We start from the raw sequence: 19,562 nt of genomic DNA on the forward strand, positions 1-19,562 counted from the left end.
ATAATGTTATTAAAGTCAAGATATGGATTCTTCTCTGTTTAGATGTTGGGTTGAATAGGTATGCTGCAACAGCATCATACACACAGGAGTCTTATGGCAGAGTGATGGCTACAGGGAAGAATTTCACATGCTAAAACCAGTGTGAAATTGTAAGAGACCTCTGGCTTCTATATCTCTATTCATCCCACCTAATCTTTAGTGTGCCCAGGGTATTTTATAATGCCATGATATACCATGGCGGGGTTTATGGGCTCAAGGATTTAGCAGTGTGATGCGATCAGCCAAGAGGCAGACTCGAGAGCTAGTGAGGAAAATTATTTTGCTCTGCATGTAAATAGCTGCTTTAATTACCTTCCAACAGCTGAATATGAAGATGACAAAGATGACCTTTATCAGCCGGTGATCTAAAAATTACCAGGGAAATGCTCTCTAATAATTCTTCCTCCCCTGCACATTTTTACTTTCGCTCTTGTTTACAGTTCTCCAAACTGTCTTGTGATTTATGAACTGCTTTTCATATGCAAGGAAAATACAAGCCGTAATAATTATTGATTAGCCGATTCATTTTGCGAGAAAACTCATAACTGTGCAGCACAATGCAGTAAACATTGATTATGTCGCCATCTACGCCGTGCTGTAAACTACATTTCTGCACTCTTTCGAGATCTCAAAATGACCATATGCAATGAAAGTAAGTTCTTTATATGCTGTGGAGTGCTGCAGCTGTCACGCTATCAGCTGCTCAGACGGAGCCGGCTAAGTGAGAGAAAGGACAGAGAAACAAAAACACAATTTCTACCAGCAGTGCTTTCTCTTATTCATTTTTCAGCAAGGCCACAGAGAGGAAGTAGAAACAATAAATTGCCAAATCAGTGCACCGAAGGTCACAGGGAGTGACACAGGAAGGAGGAATAGTCCCAAACATAAAACAGGACACAGCAATCACTAAACAAATGTCAAATTGTCAACTTGCACGGTAGATTTATGAAAAGAATTGTTTTGAAAGCAAACAGTCTGATAAAGACTTGGCCCTGGAGTGGCAGTTTACAGCGTAATGTGGAGTCATACTGTAACTGACTCTGCATCGGCCGTCAAATGTAATGCATGCGCATGTGTATGTATACCATTTCGGGGTGTTCATTTCTGTTGGGTGTATAGTGGACGGAAATTGCCTCTGGCAAGGCGCAGAATCAATCCCAATAATGTTGCATCTTTCAGGTAGTGCAGTTTCTCTGACAACTTGAATGAAATGCACCCTTCACATCTCCAGTTTAAGACATTCAATTTCCAGCTGCTTCTTGGGGCAGAATTCTGCAGCGGAAGATCAATGCAAAATGACTGGAAAATTGCTAATGTTATTTACATCAAAGTGAGACTGGAGGAGACCAATTATGCCAGTGATTCAAGGCAATATTCCTAAGTGAGTTGTCCCTTGGGTAATAACTGTAGAACATTCTGATATTATTAATAATCTAAGACCTACCTAGTATTGTTTTTTTTTTTAACAACAACAACAAACTCAGAAAACTTGAACACATGTATTGATATGCTGTAGACGCTATTGTTTAAAATCATTTATTGTGAAACTTACATCGTTATGGCAAAATCCTAAAAGTGTCTCAGCTGCTAAGTCCAGCGGATGCACAAAGACATGCAAATGAGGTTTTGTTGTGGGGAGAGAACAGATCTAAGGGTGCAACATAGAATGGGATATTATCCTCTGATGTCTTTGCTGAGACGCAGCTATGCATCTCGCAGTAGCAGTTTGGCTGTATTTTTCATGTTTCAATTTGCAGTTGGAGTTTACCACCGTCTCAAGGAAAGAGCCGTGAGATGATCTGTTACCACGGAGAAATCTGATTTTCTCTGTGAGATACTATAGATGAGGTGTCAGGACAGATACAACAACATTGTGCAGTGTATGTACTCTGTGTGTGCGCTGGCACTTGTTAGGGAACACATTTTTTTTTCTTTTCTGAGGAATGCACATCCATATTGGAAAATCAACAACAAAAGCGTGTGTGACAAATGGGCAGCAGCGTCTACAGAAGAACACAGAGAATGAAGAACAAAGCTGAAACGAATGGCTGGACTGTTTTCCTGTTTAAAACAGATAGACCATAGTAACTTAACTGTTTGTTCCCACAAATGTGATAGGCAGAGACTGGTATTTCACGGCCACTTTGTTTGCCTTTGCGCTATCATGGCTGCATGCATAAGTGAGCGAGCGCACGGCCAATCTCAAATGAAGCTCATTTCAATCAAGCCATTTCAAATCAGGCGAGCTGATGGAAAGAGAACAGCTTTTGAAAGGCCATGGTGCATTCCCCGTCTCCCAGACCAACATGAGTATTTATTTAGCTGTGATGCTACATGAGAGTGCATTATCGTCACAGTCCCGCTGACGGTGAACTGCGGTTACCTGCCAAGCGACGATCAGTGGCCCAGAGAAACATCAGCTATTTTGAACATGTTGGGAACATCAAAAGATCCTGATTTGCAGTAGCATATCTTCCTATGGGCGACAGAGCCCCCATCTTCCACCAACCCGATCTCATACACACACACTGACAAAAAATATGTATGTTAATAGAAGAAAATCAAGAAAAAATTACCCTAATCATGATCTAATGCTAACAGTCGGTCCGTTGTCAGGGTACCACCTTCACACCTGGCAATGCAGCTCACTTTAATGTGTTCATCAGTGGGTGATCGTCACAATCAGAACATGCTAGAGCATTGATGAGTATGGTGGAGTGAATATGCGGAGAGCATTAGATTAATAAAGATGAAAAGGCAAAAGTAATCCCAGGCACAGTACAAAACAGGAAGAAAAAAGAAGATGAAACTTGAAATTTGCACATATCAAATTATTTCATTATTTAATATTGATTGTCAGCTATTTATTCATGTATTTATTCATTGCTTATTAGCTTTTGCTCTAGTTTGTAATAAGTACAAGATTTTTTGGGGGGATTGGGATGGGTTGGTTAGGGCTGGGGAGCCTTGCCTAAGGCGCCGAATGTGCTAGGTTCGGCACTGCTGATGTTAAAAAGGTATAGAAATCCAAGCTTTTCTTCTTGTTTGTAATAAATACAAAATATTTTTGGAGGGGGTTGGATGGGTTGGGTTGGTTAGGGCTGGGGAGCCTTGCCAATGGCACCGAATGTGCTCAGTTCAGCATTGCTAATGTGAAAAGGATGTAAAAAACCAAGCTTTTCTTCTTGTTTGTAATAAATACAAAATATTTTGGAGGGATTGGGATGGGTTGGTTGGTTAGGGCTGGGGAGCCTTGCCTATGGTGCAGAATGTGCTAGGTTCGGCACTGCTGATGTTAAAAAGGTATAGAAATCCAAGCTTTTCTTCTTGTTTGTAATAAATACAAAATATTTTTTGAGGGGGTTGGATGGGTTGGTTAGGGCTGAGGAGCCTTGCCTATGGCGCCGAATGTGCTCAGTTCTGCATTGCTAATGTGAAAAGGATGTAAAAAAACCAAGCTTTTTGTCTTGTTGTAATAAATACAAAATATTTTTGGAGGGATTAGGTTGGGTTGGTTGGGGCTGGGGGCGGCACGGTGATGTGGTGGTTAGCACTCTCGCCTCACAGCAAGAGTGTTGCCGGTTCGTTCCCGGGTGTGGGAGCCCTTCTGTGCGGAGTTTGCATGTTCTCCCCGTGTCAGCGTGGGTTCTCTCCGGGCACCCCGGCTTCCTCCCACAGTCCAAAGACATGCAGATTGGGGACTAGGTTAATTGATAACTCTAAATTGTCTGTAGGCGTGAATGTGAGCGTGAATGGTTGTTTGTCTCTATGTGTCAGCCCTGCGATAGTCTGGCGACCTGTCCAGGGTGTACCCTGCCTCTCGCCCGATGTCAGCTGGGATAGGCTCCAGCCCGCCCACGACCCCCAAGAGGATGAAGCGGTTAGAAGATGAATGAATGAATGGTTGGGGCTGGGGAGCCTTGCCTATGGCCGAATGTGCTTGGTTCGGCATTGCTAATGTGAAAAGGATGTAAAAAAACAACCTTTTCGTCTTGTTTGTAATAAATACAAAATATTTTTGGATGGGTTGGTTAGGGCTGGGGAGCCTTGCCTATGGCGCCGAATGTGCTAGGTTCGGCACTGCTGATGTTAAAAAGGTATAGAAATCCAAGCTTTTCTTCTTGTTTGTAATAAATACAAAATATTTTTGGAGGGGGTGGGATGGGTTTGTTAGGTTTGGGGAACCTTGCCTGTGGCGCCGAATGTGCTTGGTTCGGCATTGCTAATGTGAAAAGGATGTAAAAAAACCAAGCTTTAAATACAAAATATTTTTGGAGGGAGATGGGTTGGTTAGGGCTGGGGAGCCTTGCCTGTGGCGCCGAATGTGCTTGGTTCGGCATTGCTAATGTGAAAAGGATACAAAAAAACCAAGCTTTTGTTCTTGTATGTAATAAATACGAGATATTTTTGGAGGGGGTGGGATGGGTTGGGGAGCCTTGCCAATGGCACCAAATATGCTAGGTTCAGCAGTGCTAATGTGAAAAAGGATGTAAAAAACCAAACCCGATGACTCAAATAGAGTCACAAGACACAAGTTCTATACTATATAAGTGAATGTCACTCTGCAAAGAGCACTTGTCTTTACGTGCAATTTTATCTCAGAGTCAGGTTCCGAGACTATCAAGAAAATTACACTTAATTGAAGAACAAATTCTTCAAACACGCTGACTTCTATTGTGCTTTTTATAAGAAAACGTACAATAAATGACCTGTTCAGATGGAGACTGGTGTGGATTTTAAAGTGCTTATTCAAGGCTCTCCAAGGTTTCGAAATGAAATGGAAAAAATCAGCTTGAAAAGAATTACACAACCTTTTTTTGTTTGTTTGTCAATGTCGTATAGAAGTGCAGTGTGTAGATGTGTAATCATTTAGTTCATCAAGGACTCCTGCTGTACCTTTTCAAAAATGCCATTACTTGATATCTTTTTTTTTTTTCTCGCCTCTGTTTTAGTTGTCATTTAGTTTACGTGCAATATGAAGATGAAGTGACACATTTCTTTGGAAATGAACGACCTCTCTCAACTAGTGGAGCAGTTTTGACGTTAGTAGATGAGTAAATGAGTTTGTTTTATTACAGTCTGTGCTAAACTGTAAAGCACTGGCTCTCCCTTGGCAAGTAAAAGTAACTATTCACTGTAAGCGTATGTATAAATGTCAGCTACACAATACCATATTGTTTGACACCAGCCTGTGGTGCCCCCCCCCCCCTACTGTGTGGCTTGTAGCATCAGGCAGCGTCTGTTTCCTCTGCTGCAGAACAGTTATAGAGACGGAGACAGAGCACCTGCCCTGGTGCCTGAGCACTGTTCCCAGCAGCTTGCTAATGTCAACCTGCCTGATACGCGCAGCGGGGTGGGGGCTCCAAGACAGCAGCAATTTTCCACTGCATGCGAATGAGACTGGAGAGCAATCTGCTGGCCTAAGAGCCTCATAATCAGCACATCATTATCAGGAGGGAATTGGTGAATGGGGTGGCAGCGGGGTGAGGGGAGAGGAAATAAAGAGAGGGAGCAATGGATGACACCAAATGAGGTTCCTGGTGGCAATGAGACTTGGTAAGACATAGGGGAAAAGAGGGGTTGGTTATTTGTGGAGCAGATTCACTGTGGGATGACACAAAACACAGCATAAAAGGGACTGAGGTGAGGCAGCATCCCACAGGCAGAGAGTACCACCTCTGTTTACACTTTAACCAGGCTCTTTGAAAAGCAGCAGCAGGCTTTGCCTAGCCCACGGTAGCTTGGATGTTCCCCCGTTAGTCGATATTACTCTCAGAATCTAATGGCACACATACGGCAGAAATATTGTGACAGCTCTTTTAAGCTCACCTTGCCCTGTATGCATTTTTTCAGCGAGCTCAAAAGGAGCAAGGACAACAAAGCAGATATCACAGCCCCTTATGTATGCCCTCCTCTGTTTTCAGGAGTGCCCACCATTTCTGTGTGCTCAAACTCGCCTTTTATCCTTTGTCTGGTGATAGAGGAAGCACTCTGATGGGGTGAGCATTCACAGACGGTAACAGTCTGCCATCCTGCTTGATCTCAGACTAATTTCAGAATCACATTAAATTGTTCAGGTGTAAGCTATTTCCTTTGCTATTTGTCTGTGTAATGGCTTGGCTGTTCTGCTTTCAACCCACATCACAGGGCTAGGGTTAACTGAGGCCAATGCAGAATAAATAGATTTACAGAACGGAGCTCATACCATTTACTTTAAATCTGTGAGGCTTTATCCTTGGCAGTAGAAACATCCAATACAGCTATCTGGAAAGATTTAGTTGTCATCAGGTAGTTGGGAAAGCGAGGCTTTTAGTTTTAACGTGTCAACAATCAATCACAGCTGTCCAAATAGATATATCCTACCGCTCTCTGCCGCGTGGTGGCAATAGTGTACAGAGCACTTGCCGTGGCATTGTTTGGCTGAGCTTGTGCGCACTGCTAAATGTTATGGTCAATTCATAAAAAAACTATATAGTCAGTGGCCACCTATAATGACACAGTGGCAAAATAGAGGTCGTTTTTTAAGCACAGGGAAACCTGTTTAACCTCTGGAGGAAGGTGGACTGAGTCTATTTACACTTTCAAACAGCACACACACACCTGGGAGCCACGGTGCAGCCCACTGCTGGTAATGAAATGGAGCAGCTGGCTTTGCAGAAGTGCCTTGCTCAAGGACAGCTGCACTAGGAAGGTAATTTGGAGATCAAACACACAAATCACTGATCTCTCTTTTTTTATTTTTGAGGACTGTCATATGACACATTTGGGCTTGAGCTGTCATCCTCACATCACACGAACTTGCGCGCAGCCACCATCTCCATCTTATATTTTTTAATTTGACTAATCTCTCCGTGATACATTCAGAGGTTCTTCGGAGCAGTAAGAAGATGATGTCAATATTCCGTCTCGCACACTTGACAGCCGAGCAAATTCATTTGGACTGACTCCGCCTTGCTCATGCGGGACTTGTCCACAGGCTTTTCATACTACCGCGTGCCTGTCTGCATGCCTGGTGCTCTCTGACGGAGTGGGCTCTCTCCACAATCCCCCCCTTCTCCAGTCACTCACCCTTATCACCAGTGAGGAGCACAGTCTGACGCGCGGGAACCAGCAGCAGCAGCAGCAGCAGCCAGGACTCTTCTCCGGGAGTGTGTGGCCACCGAGCAACATGTCCCCAGCGTGGAGACGGGGAAGGCGCACCGGTGGCTCGACGGTGGCGCCGCGGACCATGGTTACAGCTGGACGGACTGGTCAGGTCGGACAGGTGTGGGTCTCCTGTTGGATTCTGCTGTCGGCGACTTGTATCCTCAGCGCTCGGGCTCAAGGTAAGATGTACAACTCAGTATTTATTTTGTTGTCCTGTTGTCGCTGGGAGCGCACAAGAAAGTCTGTGGGAGAGATGTGTACAGTGGCAAAAAAAAAAAAAAATATGTAGGCAAACAAAAACTGTCCCAAGATATTATAAATGCGTGCTTTAACAGGTCTGGCCACATCGCCAAACTTAGACCAGTTGTTGCCTGACGCACAGTAAATGAGATTAAATTTGTCAACTGTTTAATTCGTGTCTTAAACTGTCGGTTTCACCTCAGCCACATTCTCAAATGTAACCACAAGGCCACTCGCACGCTCCAAAAGCTCACGGAGCTCAGCCTGCCTCTGCAAAACTGGACACTCATATTTAGTAGCTCAGATGAGCCTGTTTGATTTGTCATTGTGAGCATCATAATCATTATTTGCTTTATCATGTTCTGCCAGTGACTTTAAATCTTCTAGATATCATATTTTCATATTCATGTCATTAGTTTTAAAAATCTCTGTAGCCCCTCCTGCTCATAGGCCACCTTAATAGCCAAGCAGAGCCAGTCATTAACTTGTATGAATATGACTATGGGACAATGAAGCAGGCCCATTATGTGAAGGCTGTGTCACATTTGTCTCGTGTCCATTTTTTGCAATCTTACTTACAAGCTGTGTGAAAGTAATAGAGCAGAATGAATAAATCACAACATGTAGGGTTCATTCACATCCAGCACATTCAGAGTGGATAAAGCCGTGGACATGATCTACAGTAATCATACAGTTAGTCTGAAATGGGTACGACTTGTCACTTGCCATCTGTCAGGGGATGTGCTTCTTGACCATGTGCGAAGGTAATGAGATACACACTAGATGGTAGATTGCGAGAAAAAGGCGGCGAGAGCAAATCCTTCCTGCCTCTATATTTCATAATTGGAAATGCATAACTGCCAGTTGTCACAGGAACTGAAGGTAAGTTGATGAAGGACAGAATATATTGTGTGGGCTTACTGGACTATGAATTTGAATCAGCAGGCTTGATGTATATTCACATTAAATGGCGCTTAACCTTTTGTTTCGGGGCTCCAACCACGGGGTCGTGGCTCTTATTACACAGGGTCATGCAGAACCACAAAAGAAAGATGCATGCTTGACATACAAATCCTCGAGGCATTTATTCAGTAGGTCCCAGAGGAGAAAAAAAGTCTCGTATTGGAAGTTGACTCATACTAGAAGTGGCTTCTCTATGCACTCCCCATCTTATAATCACAATGCTCAGTGCACCAAAGTGCTAAAAGCAACATAATCCCTTTGCTTGTTTGTCTTTGAACAGGTCGCATTGCTCTAAAGTGCTCCCAGCGTTATCTGAAAAGAGTCTCAGGCGTCTCTTATTATGCAGGGCACAGTTCCTCTAGCTGTTATTACCATCCTTTTCTCAAGCTAACATGCCTGGAGTCTGTGAGGATCTGTTGAGCGCTTCAAGGCTACTTCACAGGGTTTTACCTTTCCTCCCCAAACAGACCTCTTTCTCATCCTTGCAGTTGGTATTCAGGCCCCTTGAATGTTCCCGGCTGCGCATTAGCATTGGTGAGAGATTCACTCCTCTGTCTGCCTGCTCTTTCAATTGAGAAGCACCTCCTCTATGGTGCACAATCGCTGCTTTAGGTTCTTTAGTGAAGATGCAGTCTATGCAGGGGGTCCTCACACAAGCCAGAGAGGTCTTGTTCTTCTGAAGTAGGAAGCAGATCTCATCCTCGTGGGGCATCCGTGTTTGCGAAAGACCGGCAGTGCGGCTGTGCCTGTGCATAAAGTTAGAGATGCTGTAGTCATTCACTGAGAGGGCAGGACCTCAGAGGCTGTCATAAATTAAGCGACATACAAGCACACGAGGCCCTGGGGAACCGGAGGTGGCATGTACTTGTTTTTCAACAGGTTCCTACTGTGGCTCCTGCTGCGTTTAATACTGCTGGCTGCACCAGTGCACAAGAGGATACCTGATAGAGTCCACAGGGGAACCTTTCTCCTGCCACAGGCTGCTCTCAGCATGCCATTTTAAGACTCATTTAGACTCCCTTATCGAAATAGCAAGTAAATAGACGTGAGGTTTTGTCTTTCTTCGCCTGTTAGCGCTCTCTGTATCTTCTCACCCTTCCACAAAGCCTCCACTGCTGAAATCTACCCGTGTGCCTTGTGACTGACTGTGTTTCTATGTGCATCAGGCTGTGTGTGTTTTTGAAATTGTGTGTGTGTGTGTGCGTGCTTGCTTGGCTCTTACTGTATGTTCCTGTCTATTGAGCTTTAATCTAGATAGCAGCATTGACATTCTGCCAACCGGCAGCTGCTATAATTTTCTGGACGTACGTTATTATGCAGCTTGACAGCTGTCAGGCATTTCCAAATCTTTAAATCTTATGATAATCCACCGTGCTTACAAAAAAGCATTTGTTTAAAACACTCTGAATCCTTGTGTGATTAAAACTCCCTGCTCTAATGCGGGCACCAGATCATAATTCATCTACATCAGTGACACACCAGCACACACACACACACACGCACACGCAAACACATCCACTGAAAGATAGAAAAATCAATGTGTACAAGATTACACAACTCCATCAAGAGAAATATAATACTGTTTTAATAGAATCAAAGGCATCTCCTAGTTCTAACAAAGACTGATGACAAACCCGATCGTCTGCGCCCACACGTACAACACTGCTTCTTCACAAATAACAGAAAGCCTAATCTGTTTTGCATGTGGCTCCACAAAAGTAGACCTACATACTCACATTGATGGCACATTGGCCTCGGGCAACTGATTCTGGAGATGATACAAAATCCTTAGCCATGCGTGATGAAATCATTGCGTTTCCCTAAACTTTTATCACGTCACAAGTCCCACATGGTGGCACAGTGACGTGGGGGCAGTGGAACTTCTCAGCCACCGTACCGTAATTACACACACTGCATATTTATGACATATGTATCTCCATGTTTGGTGAAATGTAGTTAATTAAACATGTTTACGACTCCAGAGAGCTAACAGATGTCTGCTGAAATTTGGACTAAATGCTTGTTTTCTTCGCAACATGGCTCATGCCCAGAAAGACCAGCGAGTGGCTTGCACAGCCTCAGGTGAAACATGGTGGCAGCCTGTCTTCCAAATCGAGCTTCTTGTGTGTCTTCAGCGCTTGCCTCCCATATCTGGCCGGTTGGCTGCTTTTTCTCCGGCTGCCAAATGCTCTCTACACATGTTTATTCATGTTGCCACAGGATGCTTTATTCACCAAGATGGAACATATCACAGCTGAATTAGAAAAAAAAAAGCTGCTCACTGGCAGCAACATTGGAAACAAATTAATGAAAAAGTCTGATACCTTTAAAAAAAAAAAAAAAAGGGTTATGTTTCGGAGGAGAAAGAGAATACAAGTGCCTCGAACCTGTTTAAGGGTGACAAATGATTAGGATCTGCTTTATTGTTGAAGAACAATAGGGCCGCTGTGCTGTCAACGTTTTTTAGCTTCAGGAGGCCTTTAATTGGCTCAGTTGAGCAGCAAAACTGTGTTTATAGTTCATAATGGAAATGTAATCAAATTAACTTGTACCGCAGGGTTTTGGCATTCACCCCTTGCCCAGTAATTGCCATTTGCCCAAAGGGATATGGTAATGGCTATTTGCATGGGGCAAAGAGTCCTATCTCCCACCATGAGTCTGTCATGCTGCCATATTAGGGTAGCTGGCTGAAATGATTACTTACTATGCTGGAGTTTAGTTTTGCTGTGCTAATGTTAAGTGCTTATCACTGTGATGTGAGTTTGCGTTGAGAATTTTATTGGCTAGAGAAGGCAGGGACGTGGAGAATACAGGGGATGATGCAACCTGTAGGGTAAGGGCAAATCTTCACCCCACAAAAATCATGTCATGCAGAATGATTTTCATTACCCACAGACTGCGCTTCTTCATCCCACTGGGTGAAAAATACAGTTAAGGAAAGGTATAGGCTTCTTAAATTAGATTTTTTAATAATAGCAGCATTGACTGAGGAGGCAGGTCCTTCTTTTGGGGCCAATTTTAATCACATAGCTGAGAGTGGTTTTGTTTCCATGTCTCCTTGTTTACTGATGAGACTGAGGGGAGAAGCGCTGCAAGGGGGGAAGAGACAAATTCTTCCCATATTAATTCTCCTGGAAAAAAGTCTAATCAATCTGACACAGGACCAGGAGGTACCTCTTTGACTATCAAGAACAAAAAGAAATGTCTCAGAACAGGCCCTGAGCTGGGACAGACATGGAAAGGAAATGACCTTGGGTAGGGAGGGGGATTCATAGCGCTGGCATTCGTTTAATTTGTCTAATATCGTTTTGACAGGGGAGCAAAGATGTTGTGCACGCTGCTTCATCAATGCATCATTCTAAGGAGCGATTTGAAAAGCCCTCAAAATGGTGTCATTACTTTCATCCAGGGAAAAGAGGGATTGTACTGAGGCAGTATTCTTGGACCATACATCTGTCTTGAAGCCCCCAAGCTGTTCCATGTAAACATTTAAACAACACAAAGGCAACTCAAGGAAAACTGTGGTGAGAAACAATGCTTTTTACAGCATAATGTGCACACTGAATCTCTTCTCTCATTCAGCCTGCCCCTCCTGGGGACTGGTGAGTGTATTCTTGTGTTGTGAATAAAATGGCAAAAGAGGCAAAGAAATAGAGAAATGAAGGAGAAGCTGTGGTGGGGGTTGGAAAGGGGCATGTTTTGTCTTCCTCTCCTAAAAAAAACAACGGCGGTGGTACCAATCCATTTTTCTTTGTACATTCACATGAATGAATGCACATCTTGACATTCTGCTCCATTCTTCTGCTGACCTCAAACCAGGCCAGTCACAACACTTGGTTATGTTGCCCTACCACCAGCAGCAGGTCCCTGCAGTGAGTGATGACGTAGATAGACACGTCAATATATTGCTGTTTAAAGTCAATGCAGAAACGTGGAAGAAGCAATAAAGGCGAGTCAGGTGAACAAGCCCCACGACACCGAAGCTGCAGAAGAAAAGAATACTTTGTTTTTTCTTCCAGTTCGTATTTGCTGCCTGCTTGTTTGACTAGCAAAGCTGCGTTTTCCAGGTATTACTGCCAACTTTTTCCTTGTTGTTCGAGAAGAGCCTTTGTTTTAGATGTGCCATGCCCCATGCAAGGAAGTGGGGTCAGGAGGGAGATATGTGATATTTAAGCGATAATGTTATTGGATGTTTCCATAATGATATTACTTGGGATCTGTAAACAGATGTTAAAGTGTAATCAGTTCTGCCTCTCTGCTACTTTTATATTGCTGAATTACAACAAATTGTTTGTTTAATAGAAAAAAAAATGAAAGGAAATTATTTCCAACACTCTTTTGTTGAACAAATTGAGCATTAAAGTGAAAACAAGAAGCACCAATAAAAGAAAGAAAAATAATTAGATTTAGAAGTTTTCGACTGACACTCTTTTTTAACCAACTTAAAAGTGCATTATCACAGTCTTGCATGATCAGTAGTGCCCCAGAGAGGGGCCAGGGGATTAGAGCTGCGCTGATCCAGCTTTTTCAGTTTCCATACCGATCCCGATGCTGTGGCTTTGAGTATCAGCGGATACCCGATACCGATCCGATACCATGGTTGACCTAAAAAGCCATATACCTTTACATGTAGAACAGAATAGACTAGAGGCATCAAGCACTGATGACTACACAGTTCTCTCCTAAGATAAAATGTAACAAGATGAAACAGCAGTCGAGATAGTGTGAAATACCTCCACACAGCAGATTCTCTCCTTCGCTCCACGACGTATGACGTAGCTCGCATCACAATAGATTTTAAGGGGAAGGATCGCCTCAGATATAGGTTGCATTTTCTGATACCCGATCCATCTATTTTGATGATATCGGGGCCGATATCCGATTCAGATATAGGATCGGTGCATCCCTACAGGGGATGTAATGGGGTGGGTCAGCAATTGTATCAGGGTGGCCTTGGTGAAAACATTTGGACGCTGACGATACTGTCTCAAAGAGGCTATGGCATGCTATTTTTTTTCAAGCTATCATGAAGATAGTGGTATTTTGTGAAACTAGACTACTTGGTACTGACTATGTCGCCACAGCTTTTCAGGGGGGTGCCAATAATACTTCAAATTTAGGCTACATTTTGGCGAGGGAACAACTGGCATGGCAATTTTCAAAGGGGTCCCTTGAACTCTCACCTTAAGATATCTGAATGAAAATGGGTTCTATGGGTACCCAAGAATCTCCCCTAAACTTGAGAAGGCTTGTTCCCATTGAATGGTTTGCTCCTAACAATCAATTTACTCCTTCAAATTAAAGCTGTTTGTCTTTTTAAGGAAAAGGACAACCAACCCATTTGAAGAGCAGTAAATCGCCTAACACATGTACACATAAAAAACACATTAAAACAGGATTTTCGTGGAACTCCAAATGTTAGCTGTACCAGTATTAGTCTACAAACATCAGATTATTAGAAATGATAACTGTAAAATAAGAAAGCAAAGTATATCAGCATGTGATTCCTTGACTCTCCATATTGACATCGTTTTCAACAGCACTAAATTCCTGAAATTCAGCCATGGCTTTTATTTCCCAGGCCCCATCTGGCCACCCCCATGAAAAATTTCTTGGGGCACCACTGTTTGCGTAAGATGACATAACAATGGTGATAAAAATAAAAAAAATGTATCATCTTGTCAGGGGTCAGCAGGTTGAAAACTATTTCAGTTTGTGACATTCTTGTTATCCACGGAGCAGGGTCTTGTCTGGAAAGACGCAGCCTCCATGCTCTCCATCTGTAGGGCTGACTTTGCTGCTCAGGCCGTGCTTGGCAGCAGGCCTACCGGTCCCACTAGGGGGCCTGGCGAAATGCCTCAAGCTGCATCTCAATGCCTTGTGCTCACTATCGATTAGGACCAGAGATGACTTTCATTCCCCATTGTCCTGTTGTCGGCCATGTGGGATTCCTTATCATGTTTGATTTTTGTGTAACCCAACACCTGCCGTCTCCCTCTTCCCCGAGATAGGCAGAGCTCAGTATACCTACTGTCACATCCTGACAGTGCTCCACCTTCACTGTAAACAAATGGCTCGCAACAGAGATACCAGGGGATGTCGTTGTGGATGTTAAAGCACTGAACATGCAAAGGCGTCAAGGGAGTTAAATCATAAGAAATTCCTACCTACAATCTCATCCAGCAGCGCTTTTGTGTCTCCTGATAAGGAATTCCGTCTGGCATGCATGGCATAGAGCAGAGCTGGTTGTCATTGTAGTTTGGCAGCACTTTAATGTACACATATCTTTGATCACTGTCCTTGCCTCGAACATCAGCGGCGTGTCAGCTAAGAAGTGTGATGGTGATGGCAGCTGACAGTAGTACTGCGGGGCTTCTTGCTCGACGGCTCGTGTCACATCTGGAGTCCCTTTCCTTGGCCTCTCAGCGCAAGCCATGAAAGTGCTTCAGGTGCGAGACTGAAACCATATGGCTGGATTCAACCTCCAGTCAAAACCCAGACAATGCTTTTCCTCAACACTGTATGGACGCCCGCTTTCTTCTCCTAAGGCGGATTGCATCTAGAGAGATATTTACAGATCTTCAAAACAAACTTTAACCTTGTGATTTCTACTGAAAATGTTTTTTTCTTAGGATATTTATACAACAGTTCTTAAGAGCACACTGAATGATGACATATTTGACCGTAATTTTCTCCATCGCACCTCATTGCTTTTCCATTTATGTGCTGAGAATGAACTCGGACGATTTAAAATACTTAATCTGAACGTACAAAATGAACGAAGGCTCTAGAAAAAAAGGGATGGTCTGAGAGCTTGACTACTTGAATGATACCAATTATGTAGGTGTGCAGTACATATACGGAAATCAATACAACTCAGCAGCTCCTATTGAAATCAGCAAATTGAGAAACTCGTTGTATTCACTCTTCCTTCACATGCTTACAGGATTAATAGATGCAGGGCCATGGAGAGCCAGTGTTTGACAATGAAGCATGAATCTGCCAATACGCAAATCGAGTCCGTCATGTGTTTCCGCCTGGAATGATTTAGGATCTGTTTGGGAGAGCTCCTCGGAGGTTAAGCGGGAAGTCAGTGGGACATTGCACCCCTGAAAACAAGCAATACTGACAAGGACAAAAGAGATCCTGTGCAGATACAGATGCATATTTATTTTAATTTCCAAGGCGGCTTGAAAGAGGAATCCAATAAAAGTGCCTTTATTACTCTAATGCATGTTAGCAGATGCACAAACATGCACACGGCAACAGTGTGCATGTACACTAATGTGCAAACACGTTTCCTCCCTCTAACACATGCACCTGCACACACGTGCGCGGATTGTTTCATTACCGCTAAACTGAGCCTTCTCAGAAGACCGAACCAGTATTTGAATGCTGTTTTCGGCACAACTAATGAAAGTGGGGCACGGCCATGGTGTCTCGTGTGAATAGACCAAATCAGAATCAGCTTTTTCAGTGTGAAACGTCATGCTCCGATGGCCCTCTGTGCAAAATACTTTCCAATTTAACCTGTCTCCATGCCATGTCGCAGTCACTGCCAACTGCAGTGAAGTGGCAGAGAAAGGGGAACAGAAAGAGAAATGAGTATTGCTATGGACGTTGTGAGGAGGCAATAGGTGGGGGGAGAGGGTGGGGGCTGGGTGGGGTATTGATGGAGGAAAGAAAGGAGAGCGCTGCATCAGTGGGGTAGAGATTGCTGTGGTGTACAGTAGCACAAATCCTAAATTCTGTGCAGATCCGACGGTAGCTAGGAAACAGCTGACAGTAAAATGGGGGGATCAAAGGGATTAGTGTGCCCAGTTTGAGCCCAAACAGTAACCCTTCCACTTCTCCCACTGCCAGCCTTTTTATACATTCACCCCTGCATTTCAGCGGTGTGCGCGGCCTGTTAGACACAACGCATCTCTGGTTATCCTCCCCTGAGTCTAATTGTTTAATTTGGAATCAGCCTTTTTACACACTCTTTAGCTCTTACATACTCTCGCAGACAGGCGATATGTAGAAAAAAGGTCACCGTTTCAATTTTAGAAAAGAAGTAGGCTGAGTGGAGAATAACACCCCCGCTCTGACACACGCACGCAACGTACACACACGCAGGGTACACAAAAATACAAATGCCTACACACAAGTAATCCAGACAAAACAAAGACACTGCATCTGAGGGAAGAGGATGCACATGTCAGACGCAATCAGTGCTGCCTTTTGTGATCTGAGTGAGATTTCCTGTCACAGGGGCTTGAGACACAGCCTGCTTAATTCTGCAGGGGACTGCCATGTCCCCAGTGCTTCGGTCACTCTCTCCTCTTGTCTCGGAGCCAGAGAGACGTACCTCAACAAACGAGCCCGAGCGTCCCTCGTTGGGGACGTGCACTGTACCGCACCAAGAAGACTTCTGACAATGTCGGCCCCCTGTCTCCACACTGGAGATGCAGCGGACATGTGAACACACTCTAGGCTGACACAGAGCTTTACCCAAGAGAGCAAAGCCAGATCAGATCTACATCACATGTGACGTACATATGGCTCAAAACTGATTTGCGATGCCTGACTAAAGCGAGAGCGTTACGCAAAGGCAGGGTCGGCTCGTGTTGTTTGCAGGCAGATTCTACATGTGGACATATGACGGCTGCAGCTGCTCTGACTTGTTTTGCCGTTGCAGAGGCCTCTGGGTAAATTTCTGTGTTGTTGTCCTCAAAGCTTTTACAAATTGCTGGTCAAGCTATTTTAATTTGCAAGTGGGGGGCTTTCAGAGAGTAATTTCCTTGTGTCTGAAAGGAAATGTTTGAGCACATATCTTATTGTAGCAATGCTGGACATGTTCTCTGCCTGTGGGGACAGCAGAAATGGGAGAGTCAGTGGGATTATATCAGTTTAATGAAGTTGCTCTGGCCAGTGTTTAATTTCATGAAATTCAATTAAAAAGCTTTATTTCCATTTTTGTAATAACTCAAGGGGTCGGCGTCATTAGATTATAGAGAAGGGATTGTGAGACGAAATTACCAATCAAAAATGTGTTCTTTGAGTACATGTTATGCTGATTCACTTGTGTCTTTCACATTGCTTCAGAGTGAATACTGTGACTCTATAAGAAGATAAAAGATGCAGCAGAACACTTAGGTGAAGGGAACAGAGTGGAATGAGTGGGTTGACTGGTATGCAAAGATAGGAAGAAGTACAGCTGGACAATAGACGCAATCACTGTAGCACAGCAGCTACCTTCCCACTTTTATCTTCCTCTGTGGACCCCACTCTGATTTTATTGTCGAAGCTCCCGTTGTAGCTATATATGTTAAAGCAGGCCCAGCACTTTTCTTGCCCCCACTGCATTAGTGAGGAATAGTGAAGAAGAGAAAAAGAGACAAGGTAAACGACAGAGAGAACATGTACCCCACCAGCCTTGTTACAAACACAGACTGCAGAGCTGACATATGCAAACTCAAAGGGTGGCGGTGTTTAAAAGCTTTAATCACACCACTGCTCAGAGCCCAATGTGGCGTTGCACTCTGCATCATTGAAAGCTTGTTTTATTAATGTTGTCCAGAGTGAAGTACGGTGGGGTAGGGGGGCTGGGGAAGGATGCATTGTGCTCTTGATTTAAAGTGGGGTGGAGCAGAAACAATGGCCATGAAAAAAACATGGCAAGGCTGTAAGAAGCATTCCACTTCCATTACTTTAGAAGGCACAGTGCCCAAAATGGTGCATGGGAAAGTGGATGTACAGTAGGGAGAGGAACACTCACACGTGATTGGTATTAATGATTCTATAAAAACTACATATGTCAGAGTGTACAGTCATAATAGAAGAGTGGATTTTTCCTGGATTTCAGTCACAAGAGAAGGACTTGACACTCATGCGCTGGTTGACTGTGTGAGTTCATTGTGTGCTTTATGTGACACATACAAGCCAATCAAGGAAAAGTGTGCTGTCTTTGAGTGAGCGGGTGAAGTGAAATCTCGTGCGAGTCTGATGCCTAATTGCTCTCATTAGCAGCCGGCGTTCACACCAGTTATTCTGCACAATTAACCGGCTGCCACCAAGATGCTATGAGGCAGAATATTGCGGTGGGTCAAGGGGGAAAAAAAAGAGGTTGTAATTAATTCTCACTTAAATTAATGATTTCATATTTCAAAGGCTGGTACAATGGCATTTTCTGTCGAGATTCCCCAAGGGGAGACCACAGATGAGTGTTTTTTTGTGTGTCATGTGGAAATGAGGAGGTGCGCGCAGTTGATTCAAATCAGGAGCCATTGTTGTTTGACAGTAGGCACCTTTGCAGTGATTGCCTGTGTTATTAATTTGTGGGATGAGAGGAGGCAGGCTCCTCCAGCCTCTGATGGTTACGCGCAGCATTAAAGAACTGCTGCTATGAATGACACTCAGGACTAATGAATATGAATACATTTATAAAAATAGGCACGGGCTCCCCTCTCAGTGCAGATTGGGAGTGACAGTCACATTGGCTGGGTATGGTTGATGAGAGAGGGAACCGCTGCCCCTGGAGATGGAGGGATCAGACAAACAACTCCCACCACCCCCCCCCCCCCCCCCCCCCCACACACACACACACACACAGTGAAACACAAACGAATGCCACAGCATGATGACACTCAAAAAAGACCCCAACATTTAAGAATGACAACCTCATCCTCTTGTGAGACTATTTACTCACTGGACACAAACATTTCGATGTATCAAAGCCGGTGTCTACCTCACTCTTTGTCCCTGAAATAATAATTAGCCCATCATCCATCAAAGTATCCATCTTAAATAATTGCTCCATTTGTGCATGATGTCACCGTGAATAGATCATTTATTATTATGGGTGAAATATCGAGCAGGTGGGAGGCTTGAAAGCGGATTTCTCTTACTTTTGAAAATCCACAGGTGTCATATTGTTAGCTGGTGATTTATGTGGCACAAACAACACATTTACATTTCCTGTCAACCAATTTATAGACTGTTTCCCGTGGAAAGAAAGTGCTGTAATTTATTGTCATTAAGCAACAATTCATTACTTTCAGACTCACTTTGGGGACATGAGGATATGTCAATTTATCTCTCTGTGTTTGTAGTTTGGCATTTAAACACCGTCATTACCTTACACGGCCATTAAATAGCGAGCCAATGTTAACTGAAAGGCATTTGTTCACATT

At 43.8% G+C, this 19,562-nt stretch overlaps 1 protein-coding gene across 5 annotated transcripts in view; it reads left to right on the forward strand.

Annotated features, from left to right (window-relative positions):
• Positions 1-7,076: 7,076 nt before the first annotated feature.
• The window catches only part of sdk2a (sidekick cell adhesion molecule 2a), a 98,437-nt gene continuing 85,951 nt past the window's right edge, over positions 7,077-19,562 (forward strand). For all 5 annotated transcript variants that reach the window (XM_078161363.1, XM_078161365.1, XM_078161364.1 and 2 more), the window contains exon 1: positions 7,077-7,364. In XM_078161363.1, the coding sequence (XP_078017489.1) occupies positions 7,208-7,364 (157 nt within the window). In that variant the 5' untranslated portion in view covers positions 7,077-7,207. The remainder of the gene's footprint in view (positions 7,365-19,562) is intronic.

The sequence above is a fragment of the Epinephelus lanceolatus genome, chromosome 18 (genome assembly GCF_041903045.1).
Source record: "Epinephelus lanceolatus isolate andai-2023 chromosome 18, ASM4190304v1, whole genome shotgun sequence".
NCBI classification, from domain to species: Eukaryota; Metazoa; Chordata; class Actinopteri; order Perciformes; family Serranidae; genus Epinephelus; species Epinephelus lanceolatus.